The 13,875-nt window shown below is 54.0% G+C and overlaps 3 protein-coding genes across 3 annotated transcripts; 2 read left to right on the top strand and 1 right to left on the bottom strand.

Annotated features, from left to right (window-relative positions):
- Positions 1-499: 499 nt before the first annotated feature.
- J4E92_003660 (uncharacterized protein) lies at positions 500-3,307 on the top strand (the record flags this gene model as incomplete). The annotated part of the gene is made up of 1 exon (XM_051495056.1): positions 500-3,307. The coding sequence occupies one exon, from the start codon at positions 500-502 to the stop codon at positions 3,305-3,307; it is 2,808 nt and encodes a 935-aa protein (XP_051355349.1).
- Positions 3,308-4,522: 1,215 nt separating this feature from the next.
- On the bottom strand, positions 4,523-6,301 carry J4E92_003659 (uncharacterized protein; the record flags this gene model as incomplete). Its single annotated transcript, XM_051495055.1, has 5 exons — positions 4,523-4,915; positions 4,968-5,498; positions 5,546-5,803; positions 5,923-6,029; positions 6,079-6,301. The coding sequence occupies 5 exons, from the start codon at positions 6,299-6,301 to the stop codon at positions 4,523-4,525; spliced, it is 1,512 nt and encodes a 503-aa protein (XP_051355348.1).
- Positions 6,302-8,827: 2,526 nt separating this feature from the next.
- On the top strand, positions 8,828-13,662 carry J4E92_003658 (uncharacterized protein; the record flags this gene model as incomplete). Its single annotated transcript, XM_051495054.1, has 2 exons — positions 8,828-13,585; positions 13,636-13,662. The coding sequence occupies 2 exons, from the start codon at positions 8,828-8,830 to the stop codon at positions 13,660-13,662; spliced, it is 4,785 nt and encodes a 1,594-aa protein (XP_051355347.1).
- Between the last annotated feature and the right edge of the window lie 213 nt (positions 13,663-13,875).

Genomic DNA, 13,875 nt, shown 5'->3' with positions numbered 1-13,875 from the left:
GTTCCCGGAGCACGTTGCTTTTGATGAACTGGGTTTACGCTAATTTCCGATGAGACCCAAATCCTCAAAAAGAAACCAGTCTCTTGCATGTCTCACGGCAGTATGCATATGCGGGACGATCTGATGTTTGTTTGTTACACAGCTGATTGCAAAACATTTGTCGCGACTGTCTTGTTGAATTCCTAAGGCTTGCATACTTTGCATTCCGTTTAGCAGCTCTGTGTTGGGTTCTCTTGATCTCCTCGACAGTTGCTGGCCGTCTCATCCTAGACGGGATCACATGATGGAGGCGTTCACTGATGCTGCTCCCGGGACTAACCCGACTAAAGCCGCTAGGACCTACAGTGCGAGCCCGACCACCACGCCAGCCTCTGTACCAAATGACAGCGCAGGATCTACAGCCACCATTACCACAACGTTTCCGTCGCCTAAAAAGCACGGCAGTCCCTCGACTCCCGACTCTACTCCATTGCACCGACGCTTTCTGCGAGCAGTCTCGATGCCGCCTGCGACACCGTCGCGTCCGCCCATGGAGAGCCAGAAGTCTTTTGAGAAGGCGCGCGACAGCCCAGTCGTAGTTCGCCATACTCCCAAGAGGCCACAACCATCGCCGATGAAGCTCGAAGTTGGTCAGGGCGCGTTCTACTTCTCAATTGAACTGCCCCCCAACAAGATCACGCCAAAGAAGAGCGGAACGACAAGCAAGAGCCAGACGCCAAAGGGAGAAGACACGCCCACGAGGACGAGGACGCCTAGCCCGTTGAAGAAGGCGAGCCCGACGAAAGAGAATGCAGTGAGTACACCCACGAGGGCGACGCGCAGCCCGCTCAAGCGTGATGAGACGACCAAGCAGAGCCCTGCGAGGCCGTTGTTTGGTACGCCGACGCGGGCGAGGATGCACAAGCAAGATACGGATCCACGGACTCCTGCTCGGACAACGCCCAGCCCGCGAAAGAATCACAGCGCAGTGAAGCAGAGTCCTGCCAAAATAGCTACTGTTACTCCGAAGAGGAAAGACTTGCTCAAGACACCTGGAAGTAATCGACCTGGAAGTCCCATCAAGCGCTCGATTGAACAGGACGACTCACCCGTAGATCCGCTCAAGACGTCTGCACGGCTCGCGAGGGAACTCCTGTCAGGGCCAGAGGAGACACTCCGAATGCCACCCGAACGTCTTGTGGACCTGAGGGACGAGCACGCTCCAGCAAACTTGGTCGCGACTGCCACCGACCCAGCCCCGCATCATGAATCCACGAAGCAGGCGCCACCAGCGATCAAGTGCCCAGAGAATATTGGCCACCTCATGGCAAGCCTTATCAGCAACACTACTAGCACGTGTGACTGGGGAGCCGCCTACAACCACGACATAATCTCCCCGATACCGACGCCCTTACGCAAAGCCTCGGAGAAGCTCAAGCTGGGAGAGTCGCCTTCTTTCCTGCGAATGTCAGCCAATGGTACGACCACCATGACCAATGCAGACCATGCTTCCGATGTCAGCAAGAGGGTGTCTTTGAATCTACATGAACCTGCGTCAGCCGACCCAAGACAGGATGAGAGTAACCAGATTGAGTCGTCGACGTGTGGATCAACCGAGGCAGCTCTTCCCTCTTCCATTACCACAGATCACACTACGGGCGCGTCAGGCGAACCGCGACCTGCACTTCCGTTACGTGCAGCCAGTCTGGGGTCTTTCAACACCCTGAACGCGACTCGTGAGGCACCAGCCCCACCACATCGCCCGCTTCTCTTCCCAAAGCGGAGGTCGGAGACCCTTCAGAAAGCGCCGTCGCAGCAGGAACACCAGGTCAGGTGGCAAGATATGGAGACTGCTTCTTTGAAGCCCCTGCCTGCAAGCCATCAGAGGCGGGTGGGAACTGACCCAAGCGTACTTTTGAAGATGCAAAAGGATATGGCCAACTTGGAAGCGACGATGCGCCGCTCGGCAGGTGTTGTCGACCCTGCCTTTTGCGGTCCGCTCAATCTGAACGAGCTCCCTGCAATGTCGAACGACTACTTTGTTAGAGGTCAGCAAGATATCAGAAGCCCAGGTGTTGTTGGTACACCAAAAACCCTCAGTAGAGCCAACTCCGACAACCCATCGATTGCGACCGTACAAGCGAATGGAGTAAGAGGTACTAGCAACTCACTAGCACCGTTGAAGGTCTCCGGCACGCCAGGTATACCACGATTGAAATCTAGTGCTCCTACCTCAACACAAGCAACGAGAGACCGTCTTCTTGCAGCTAAGAAGGAAACTCCTCAGCGTATGGGTGCGACTAAAACTGCGGTTCCCGAAAGATCCCGCCCTCGATCAAAGACCACAGTGTCAGTAACAGGCAAGTCGGCTGCGGTCACTAGCACACCTCGCAAGACCCCAGCGACTCCAGCCAAACCCGTGGCACCTCCTGGTACAACGACACTCAGCTCCCCACACAGCCGCATACCATCAGTGAACGCCGCTAAGCCCAGGATGCGAACACAGTCTGTCCCACAAACTGGGACGAAGCCGCTTTCCAATGCTTCGGGTCATAGCAAGGCCGTCGCAGCGTTGAAAGAGCGTCTACCAAACGTACCAACTGCTCCGGTCAACACTAGACCTGTTCCGATCCGCAAACCTGTGGTCCCCTCCACTACAGCCACTCAAGTCCCTTCGGCCGGTCCGCGACCGTATGAACAAGAGTTCGCCAGCGCGGGAGATATCGCTGACCGACTTGCTAATTGGCACGACGAGGATCGGAAGAAAGCGCAGATCAATCGTCCGACCGTCGCAGCTAGGAACACGCCAGCGAAGATACAGACAGGAGGCCAGGCGGACGAGTCTACTACACCAGACGGTTCACCTGCAAAGATCCTCACACCCGCCAAGGTACCTGCATCAACTAGGACTTCGAAAGCTCTCCCTCCTGCCAAAGACGTCAAATCAAGACCTTCTTCGATCAAACCCAGCGCTCCGTCAACGCCCAGATCTAAGCCCAGCGCGCCGGCTCCAAAGACTCCGGCCCCGAAGACTCCAGCTCCAGCGCCCCGTAACGCTGTCGCTGCCAACAACAACCTCAGGCAGCCCATAACCGCCGCTAAAACCCCAGTCAACCGCCGCATACCCGTCCTCGACCGCAACGCAACGCGCACACCGAGCAAGGCCATCGTGAGTAGTCTGGATCAAGCGATCGATAGGAAGATCGCAGAGGACGCGAGACGTGGGATGGAGTATACGCCTGGTGGGAACCGGCTGAGGGATTTGCTGGATGCGAAGTCGATGAATGGGGGTGTTGTGCAGGTTTTGGAGGAAGAGGAGGAGGTGTAAGGATCTGTAGGGTCGTTGCAAGGCGACGAGGACGGCTGATGGTAGGCAGGGGTGTTATTTCGGTCTTCTGTCTTTCTTTTGTCCAGTTCTGGTGATGTGTGTGGCGTTTATATTGTAAGGTATGGGATAGAATTTGAGGAATAGGTGGTGTCACAAGGAAAATCATGTAGATGGGTAGAAGTTAATGTACGACAAGTATTGCAAGTCTTTATGGATCAAATTCATCTATCCTCTACTTCCTACTTCCTACTTCCCACTACCCTCTCTATAACTCTTCCCGAACAAATCGCCTTCATGATCAGACTCGCCCATCTCTTCATCACTATATTCATCACCGCCGTCATCACCAGAGTCCTCGTCTTCGCTCCGTCTCAGCGTGTGACTAGACGTCTCACTCTCCTCATCATCCTTATCGCTCTCGGTATCAACCATATCCTCGTCTCCATCATCGTCGCTGCTACTCACCTCTTTACTGTCACCTTCATCTGCTGCTAGCGTAGAACCAGACGATTCCGACCGACCTAAGGTGCGGCTAGACGCATCACTTCCTTCACCATCGCCACCATCTCCACTATCCTCGACATCCTCACTCATCGCGCCTTCAGCCAAGCTATCCCAGCTACGACTACGCCCCGAGGCTGTTGCGATCCCTTCTTCTGATGCGTTGTGTCGCTCCTCAGCCACTCCTTCACTTAGACCGTTTCGGCGTTTAGTAGCATGCGTTGCGCTAAGGCGAAATGAATCGTCTTGGGCGGGCATGTCTGCGGCAGGGATGTAAGTGTGGTATTGGCGCATTTCACCGTTGGAGCGGAAGCTGGTGGCGATGAGAGGACCGAAGGGGTTGGCGGGGGTGGTGTGGTTAGGCTTCTGTGGTGGGGTGGTGGGCATGACGGGTGATCTTGTTGTGCTGATGATATTGATAATGTGTGTGCGAGGTGGATACGTTATCATAACAAGGCGCAATTTCGAACACTTTATATAGGCCAAGGGCTCTTCAACAAGAGACACAGTCTGGGAGCTGTTTCTCAAAGGTAGGACAGGAGAGTTCGAGGGTCTCACATCGATGTCTTGGGTGGAGAGATCTGGATTTGGACAGAAACAAAGTTTTAGACCTAAGTGTTGTAGATTCCAAGAAGAGGTATCGGTTACGGCATCTCTTCCCATAGAAGTACGAATCCCAATTCCAAGCGCCCTAGCAGGAGTAGTAACGGAAATCTAGATCGTGTACAAATACCTCGGGTTATCCTCACCCATCTCAGCAATCTCCTCTTCAGTCTTACCCTCGATCCTCCAGTCCTCCTTGCCAGACAGCTTCCTGTTGTTCTTCATACGGAAGTAAAAGTGCAGCGCAATGTAGATCGCAATACCGAGGGCTAGCAGCCCGATGGTAGCGCCGTAGCCCGGAATATATGTTGGCGCGGTGTCGGCGGCGTACAAGAAAGGTGCCGCAACACCTGAGCAGTTACCGATGGTGATCTGCATACCGCTCGCGAAGGCTCGCTTTCCGTATCGGGGATTGTTGACAGCGATCCAGGAGAAGGCGATTCCGGTGGCTACCCATAGGCCGAGCGCGACGATGAAGCAGCCAGCGAAGCTAAGGCCAAGTCCCTATATGCATGTCAGTACAGTCGTTGGAATTGTGGAATGTTAGAGGGCCTACCTTGTTTGCGATGAGGAAGATGTACCCGATCATACTAACAGCGAGCCCACCTATACAGTAAAGACCTCTGTTTTGCGACTTATCGCTGAAGTATGCGCAGATGACGTAGGTAAGGAAGCCGCAGACGTAGACGGGGATGGTCAACGCCTGAACCACTTGACGGCTCCATCCACCTCCGAGACCGTTGATGATGGTAGGTAGGAAGACGGAGAAACTGTAGAGCATGCCCAGTCCAACGAATTGCGCAATGGCGTAGGCGTAGACTTTCCAGTCTTTGACACCCTTCATTACATCCTCGCGCGCGAGTTCCTGACCAGAAGTTGTTTGGCCGACTTCCTTCATTCGGAGCAGAACAAGATTCCGGCGGTCTTCCTCGGTCAAAAAGCTGGCCGTCTCGGGGCTGTTGGGTAGGACGAAAGGTACGGCGACGGCGGTGATCACAGTTGGAATGCCGTTAATCAAGATGATCCAACGCCATCCGTTCCAGCCTGCTACACCGTCGAGCTCACCGATTGCGTACGCCACAACACCCTGTGCTTGTTAGAGCCTTTCTTTTGTCTCGTGGAGGCGATACTTACACCTAGTCCACCTGCTAGTGCAGATGTACCATAGAAGCACGCTTGTCTCAAGCTAACGTTGCGCCGGTTGTAGAACATACTCAGGTAAAGAATGACGCCCGGGAACAAGCCGGCTTCGAACATGCCCAGCAAGAGACGGCAGACGATGAGTCCAGCGAAGTTATTGACAAAGCAGGAGAACGTGGCTACCATGCCCCACATGAACATGAGGCCTCCGAGATATCGGGCAGGTTTCATTCGCTTCAGGATCAGGTTTGACTAGATGTCTAATTAGCATGTAAGGCTAGGCTCTGATGAACGCCAAGCTTACCGGAGTTTCGAATATCTGATACACGATTAGTGGAAGTCAACAAACATTGGGTGAGAGCGACACTTACAACGTAAGTAACGAACAAGATGGATACCGCGATTTGGAACTGATTGCTATCGGGGTCCATGCCAAGATCCTCCTCCATCTTGTAGAGACGAGCATTGCCAATGTTGACTATGCGAATTTGTCAGTCTAGATCTCAAGATGAGCATACCGTACGCACCTCGATCCATGAAGTTCATCAAGTAGATCCAGCATATCATGGGCACGATCCGGATGTCCAGCTTCCTTAGCAGTCTTGCTTCAGTGACAGGATCAATGTCAATCATCGAGGCGGATTGTTCGACGTCTTCGAGTTTGAGAGGCGGGTTTGGCGATGTGTCTGAACCTTTCTCGTCCCTGTACTCCGGTTCCGTGAGCACGGGCCCATCTTTGTTTGCGTTCATGCTATCAACGAACGAAAACAAAATTGTGTGAGTGCGATCTCAACTTGGAGGTATTTCCAGCGGGGAGGTAAGTTGCTGTGATCGTCGTCAACGGCCAAAAAAGTATTGGAACCAGTCTGACCCTTATAACCCGAACACCTGGGGAAGGGTGCCCCGGCCCCATGGGGAAGCGAGATATGCCATGCGCTTGGTATACGGAGACGCGCCGTTGGCATCGATCAGGTAGAAAGACCGAAGCGAGTTTGATAATCTCGTCGTCGAAGTGCCGGTAGCCGTTCTTCCGCCCTGGCGTGCTTGGAGGCTCTGGTTAAGGGCGCTTCCAAGCTTCTGATACTGGGGTAATGGGTGGTTGACCAAGACCTTCACCTCCTTGGATTCTTAACCTGTTTTGGCAAGGCTGGACGCGGATCGCGTCAACGGGACCAGATCTTCGGTACGGAGGAACGGGTATCTTCTGTTGTGCAGCCTATCATCTTGCGTAACGCAAGGGTATTCGCAATACCGTGTGCCAGATGCTCGCAATACCTATGCTCAACAGCTTTCCCATGTAACGTGCACAGACTCGAATGCCTGTCCGGACCTACAGCTTCTGCATAACTCTGAACAGCCGAACAATAGGGCAATCTGCGCTTGAACACGAGAACAATATGTACAGAGCCCATTAATAGTATACGACCGTGAATCGACTAAAGTGACCTTGATCACTGCCATGTTTGGTGTGTGCATGCTGCGATCCACAGCAGTACTCCTCTTGGTGCTGAGAAATGCCACGGATGCCGCATTTTATTTGACCGGAGGACGCACTGAATCTAGTGAGGAGTACCTAGTCTGAGAGATTGCATACAGATACTGCCTTCCTTTGCTCCGTGGGTGTTGTTGTCATGCTCGATACCAAGTCGCCAAGTCCTTAGCCTGCGTTGACGCGCTTGGCAGTTGTATCCTATGCAAGGACGTCGAGCTTCTCCACACATCCGATGTTGCTACTGTATGAGGTAAGTGGGTATGACAAAAGATGTTTCTTGGTGGTGAATGAAAGCATAGTGACATATCAGCAAGTCTAAGATATTTCAACAGAGAACGTCGCAATGTGAGGCTCCTCGACGGCTTGTTGTTATTCTTGCCCAGCCGGATAGATCGGTATGAGATGCATCGCGGCTGCGTCTCTACAAATTGATTCGAGCGGGAAGGCTGAAACATTGCAGCAGTGCTGCGCCTCGGGCGGAATGATAGATGCTTGTGCGGCGGGCTTCTGCATTCAAGAGGAAGTACGCCTGTTGTGCAGAGCGGGCAAAGGGATGTGATAGACGGCCAAGCACCGAGCCGTTGCCCAGCATGAGGAGGATCAGTAGAGATATGGCGCCGCTGACGATGATGATGAGAGATGATGGATGAACGAAGGCGGAACCGCGAGTGGATGATGGGACGAGGCAGGGGCAGCGCGTCTTGGAAGGCGCGTCGCTTAGTCATCACGCCCTAAAACTCACGGCGCGAAGACACACCACGACTTGGAGATGCAGTGCTAAGCTCTCAAGACTTGTACATGAGATCCAAGGCACCATTCGACCGATTTAGCCCCACGTGTTTATCCCTGCTCGCCATGTGTCCATTGCGAGAAATCCGTTTGAAAGGCCGCGGTGAAGTATTGGCGTGGAAGAGGGGAAGGTTCATGAGCTATTCTCTAATGCTGCCAAACAGCCACTAGTGCCTTGATGAGTTCCTCCGTTACTCGGACACCTGTACAGATTTCTTCTTCGGACTCCAGGTTCGGCACATAGAAGAACACAATGTCTCGTCCGCCAGTCCGTTTCTGCATCTCGAGTAGACTCATGTAGTAGCTGAAACCACACGCATACGAGCCCACATCATTGCTGAGCCTTACGTTGACAGCTGGTCTTGATTTCCCCGTTCCTTTCGTCTTCGGAAGGCCGATGGAGGAACAAGCTTCCCTCCATATCTCAGCTGCCGCATCAATATCAACCGTCGTCGCCAGAGATCGTGACGCTTTTGCAAAGGTCTTTTTGAATCTGCTCTTGTAAAGACTCGTCTCTCGATATCTGGAATGTTTTGATATCCGTCTCTTAGGGCACTACGTTGGATTTTGGGTGAGCGGACTATTTGACTACGCTGGAAGCGACGCGTATGGAGCGCTTTTGGATATCGTGAGATGGCTTTACGCGTCACGAGAGTTAGCAGGCGCATACAGTATTTTTGTACGCGTAAAGCTTTGAAGGGGTAGGGCGCCGATGCTATTGCGCGAAGTTGGTGTTGGAAGTGCAGCGGTGGCGCAGTCGGGATGACATGGGTTCCCCACGTCAGACATGCAAGGTCCGGTAGCGGTGCACTTTGATTTCGAAGAACGCAACCCTCGCGAAAAGTGTACTCCCGGTTTGACTCACACCCACGACCTTTCAGACATAATGCGCTGAGTTCGATACTCGCCCTCATCAATTGTAATTCCTTGTAGCCCTACTTCCCGCGTTCAGCAGCTGGCGGCTCTTGGTGCAAGTCTGACTCGCACCGCCCACCATGGCGAGCAACGGCGTCAATGTCGCGCAGGGTGAGCCGACCAAGGTGACCATCCTGGGCAAAGACTCGATAGTCGTCGACTACGGCATCTGGCAGAATTACATCGCCCAGGACCTGCTTACCAACATTCCCTCGTCCACGTACGTCCTCATCACCGACACCAACATCGGCCCTCTCTACACGCCCACGTTCGAGCGCGCCTTCGCGTCGGCCGCATCTTCGCTTGCGTCCTCCCCACGCCTCCTCACCTACCAAATCGCGCCCGGCGAGACGTCCAAATCGCGGAATACCAAGGCAGCCGTAGAAGACTGGCTGCTGTCGCAAGGATGTGTGCGCGACACCGTCATAATAGCGCTGGGCGGAGGCGTCATTGGGGATATGATAGGCTATGTCGCCGCGACGTACATGCGCGGCATCAAGTTCGTCAATGTGCCTACCACATTGCTGGCCATGGTCGACTCGAGCATAGGCGGCAAGACGGCCATTGACGTGCCCGCGGGCAAAAACTTGGTCGGCGCCTTCTGGCAGCCCGAGAGGATCTACATTGATTTGCAGTTCCTCGAGTCGCTGCCCAAGAGAGAGGTCGTCAACGGCATGGCAGAGGTGGTCAAGACGGCGGCAATCTGGAACGAGGAGGAGTTCACAACACTCGAGGGCAACGCGGACGCTATCCTGGCTGCAATTGACCAGAAGCCCGTCAACGGCCGCAAGAACTTCGACAAGATTGCCAGCATACTGAAGCGCATAGTGCTGGGCTCAGTACGCGTCAAGGCTGAAGTCGTCTCGGCAGACGAGCGCGAAGGCGGCCTGCGCAATCTGCTCAACTTCGGACACTCGATCGGGCACGCTTACGAAGCCATCCTCACACCCCAGATCCTCCACGGAGAGTGCGTCGCGATAGGAATGGTCAAGGAGGCCGAGCTGGCCAGATACCTGGGTGTACTGGATCCCTCCGCAGTCGCGCGCTTGACCAAGTGCATCGCGAGCTACGGACTGCCCACATCGCTAGCGGACAAGACGGTGCGGAAGAGGTCGGCCAACAAGCATTGCCCTGTAGACGAGCTTATCAAGATCATGGCTGTGGACAAGAAGAACGCTGGCAAGACTAAGAAGATTGTGCTTTTGTCAGGCATTGGCCGAACGCACGAGAAGAAGGCTAGCTCGGTCGAAGATCGCGACATCAGAATCGCCCTCTCACCGAGCATATCTGTTCATCCTGGTATCCCCTCCGACCTGAACGTGACCTGCAGACCCCCAGGATCCAAGAGTATCTCCAACCGAGTCCTCGTACTTGCTGCGCTTGGAACTGGCTCGTGTCGCATCACCAACTTGCTACACTCTGACGACACGCAAGTCATGCTAGACGCGCTGGCGAAGATGCAGGGTGCTAGCTTCGCGTGGGAGAATGACGGCAAGGAGCTAGTCGTCACCGGTAATGGCGGAAACCTCAAAGCGTCGAGCAACGAACTCTACCTCGGAAACGCTGGTACTGCCGCGCGTTTCCTGACTTCCGTGACTGCACTGTGCCAGCCCGTCGAGGGCGTGACTTCAACAGTAGTCACCGGCAACGCGCGTATGAAGGAGCGACCCATTGGCCCGCTGGTCAAGTCACTCCGCACCATGGGCGTCGAAATTGACTACCAAGAGAATGAAGGCAGCTTACCGCTGCGAATCTCTGCATGCGGTGGCTTTGGTCCGGACTCCTTCACGGGCGAGATTGAGCTTACTGCCAACGTGTCGTCGCAATACGTCTCTTCCATCCTCTTGAGCGCGCCATACTCCAAGAAGCCAGTAACACTGCGACTGGTTGGTGGCAAAGTCATCTCCCAACCATACATCGATATGACCATCGCCATGATGGCTTCGTTTGGCGTGCAAGTTGAGAGATCCCAAGATGATCCCAACACCTACCACATCCCCAACAAGCCCTACACGAACCCCTCCGAATATGAGGTGGAAAGCGATGCTAGCTCTGCTACCTACCCTCTCGCAATCGCGGCTATCACAGGTACGATGTGCACAGTGCCCAATATCGGCTCAGGCTCCCTGCAAGGTGATGCGCGATTCGCTGTTGAGGTTCTAAAACCTATGGGCTGCAAGGTTGAACAGTCCGAGACCTCTACAACGGTCACAGGCCCTCCTCGCGGAGAATTGAAAGCCGTCAACGAGATCGACATGGAGCCCATGACCGATGCTTTCCTCACAGCATCCGTGTTGGCCGCAGTAGCATCATCAAATGGTAGCACAACCACCACCCGCATCTACGGTATCGCAAATCAGCGTGTCAAGGAATGCAATCGCATCCAAGCCATGGAAGATGAGCTCGCCAAGTTTGGTGTCACTTGCAGACAGTTTGACGATGGTATTGAAGTTGACGGGAAAGCTTACGAGCTCGAAGCTCCAAAGGTCGGTATCCACTGCTACGATGATCATCGCGTCGCCATGAGTTTTGCTGTACTATCACTAGTAGCTCCAGCGCCAGTCCTCATCCTTGAGAAGGAATGTACTGGAAAGACATGGCCTGGATACTGGGACTCCCTGAGCCAGATCTTCAAGACAGAGCTTTCAGGTGTAGAGCTACCGCCACGGCCGAATGCACACAAGGCAGCGTCGAAGACTGAACAGAAGTCGATCTTCATCATCGGAATGCGCGGCGCCGGCAAGACGACTGCTGGTGGGTGGGCAGCGCGTGCGCTTGGACGTCCTTTCATTGACCTGGATACTGCACTCGAGGAGCATGTCGGCATGACAATACCTGAACTCATCAAAACGCAGGGGTGGGATGGCTTCCGGAACGAGGAGCTGAAGCTTCTCGCTCAGACTGTCAAGGAGAAGCCTAATGGACATGTCTTCGCCTGCGGTGGTGGGATCGTCGAGACACCTGAAGCTCGCAAGATTCTCGTCGACTACCAGAAGAGTGGCGGTATAGTACTACTTGTCACGCGTGATATCAACAAGGTAGTAGCCTTCTTACAGATCGATAAGACACGGCCAGCATACGTAGACGACATCATGGGCGTATGGCTGCGGAGGAAGGACTGGTACACGGAGTGCAGTAACTATCGCTTCCACAGTCAGGTTCCGGGATCTGGTGGGCTCGCTCAGACGCAAGGAGAAATTGCCCGTTTCTTGAACACCATCACTGGCAAGGCCACTACGTTGAAGGGTCTCAAGAAGAGGAAACATTCTTTCTTCGTCTGCTTATCTGCACCCCGACTTGAGCCTTGCATCAAGACTCTACCAGAGATAGTAGTCGGATCGGATGCTGTTGAGCTCAGAGTCGACTTATTGGAAGATCCCAACGGGCAAGAAGGTCTACCAACACCAGAGTTCGTCATCGAGCAACTGACAATACTGCGGACCGTAACATCGATACCCATCATATTCACCTTGCGAACAAAAGCACAAGGCGGAAGATTCCCAGACCAGGCATACGATGAGGCCCTCGTACTTTACCGGACAGCATTGAGACTTGGTTGTGACTTTGTAGATCTGGAGATGACCATGCCGGAAGACATCCTGCGCGAGGTTTCCGACACTCGCGGATACTCCGAGATCATCGCTAGCCATCACGATCCTAAAGGCGAGCTCAACTGGAGAAACGGCTCGTGGATGCAGTACTACAATCGCGCGTTGCAGTATGGTACTGTCATTAAACTTGTAGGTGTCGCCAAGTCGCTCGAGGACAACTATGCGCTTGCAGAGTTCAAGAGCTGGGCGAACACTGCGCATCCTGTCCCCCTGATCGCCATTAACATGGGCGAGCATGGCAAATTGAGCAGGATACTTAATGGCTTCATGACACCCGTCTCACACCCCCTTCTGCCCTCTGCTACCGCACCAGGTCAACTATCTGCAGCAGATATCAGGCGAGGCTTGTCGTTGATGGGCGAGATTACGACGAAGAAGTTATTCATCTTCGGCTCACCAGTCGCACAAAGCCCTAGCCCGCGTCTTCACAACAAGCTGTTCGGTGAGACTGGGCTCCCGCACGTCTACGGCCGCCATGAGACTGTGGATGCAAGCTCAATCAAGGACATCATCCGCTCGCCAGACTTCGGTGGAGCCAGTGTGACAATCCCGCTGAAGCAGGATGTCGTACCTCTCCTCGACGGTTTAGGCCCAGAAGTCGACGTGATTGGTGCCCTCAACACCATCGTTCCCGAGAGCTCCATCGATGAATCCAGTGGTGAAGAGGTCGTCCGTCTAATCGGTCGCAACACCGACTATCTAGGCATGATGCTCATCCTCCGCAACGCCGGCGCCCAAGGCAGCGGCTCTGCCCTCGTCATCGGCGGCGGCGGGACAAGTCGTGCTGCCATCTACGCACTCAAAGAAATGGGCTACGGACCAATCTACCTCCTCGGCCGCAACCCCTCGAAGATGGAGACCCTCAAGAACGCCTTCTCATCAGAATACAACCTACACGTCATCGGCTCTCCAGAAGAAGTCCAATCTATGGAAAGCACGCCACAGGTCGCGATCGGTACCATCCCTGCTGACCAGCCCATCGACGTCGCCATCCGCGAAACGCTTTGCACTTTGTTCGAGAAGGGCAAGGCGAGCGTCAAGGACGTGGAGCCAGGTCCAGAAAGAATACTGTTGGAGATGGCGTACAAGCCCCCCGTGACAGCGCTGATTCAGCTTGCGATGGACAACGGATGGAAGACGGTCAACGGTCTGGAAGTTTTGGTCGGACAGGGTGTGCACCAGTTTGAGTACTGGACTGGTGTCAAGCCGCTGTATGCGGTTGCTAGAGTGAGTTTTACTGTGTGAATCATGATCAGGATGAAGCTGACGTTACGCAGGATGCTGTGATCAACCAAACAGACTAGAAGGGGAAGAGGTTTCTGTCGGTGGGGGACTTGGGTCCTTCGAACTTAGTGTAGATTAAAAGAACGATACATCATCATGTTATCTTCGGTTTGCAATTTCCAAATGATGCCGGTGTAAATGCAATAGTTCTGCTCGTAAAAGTCGTTACGCCGAACTTACGCGTTGAGCTGGCGATGATGATGTGATGCCGCACTGGCGCACGGATGTCTTCA

Source organism: Alternaria infectoria (assembly GCF_024043175.1).
Source record: "Alternaria infectoria strain BMP 0036 chromosome Unknown scaffold_4, whole genome shotgun sequence".
Lineage (NCBI taxonomy): Eukaryota > Fungi > Ascomycota > Dothideomycetes > Pleosporales > Pleosporaceae > Alternaria > Alternaria infectoria.
Note: the sequence above shows the minus strand (reverse complement) of the source record. Positions and strands in the feature narration are given on the sequence as shown.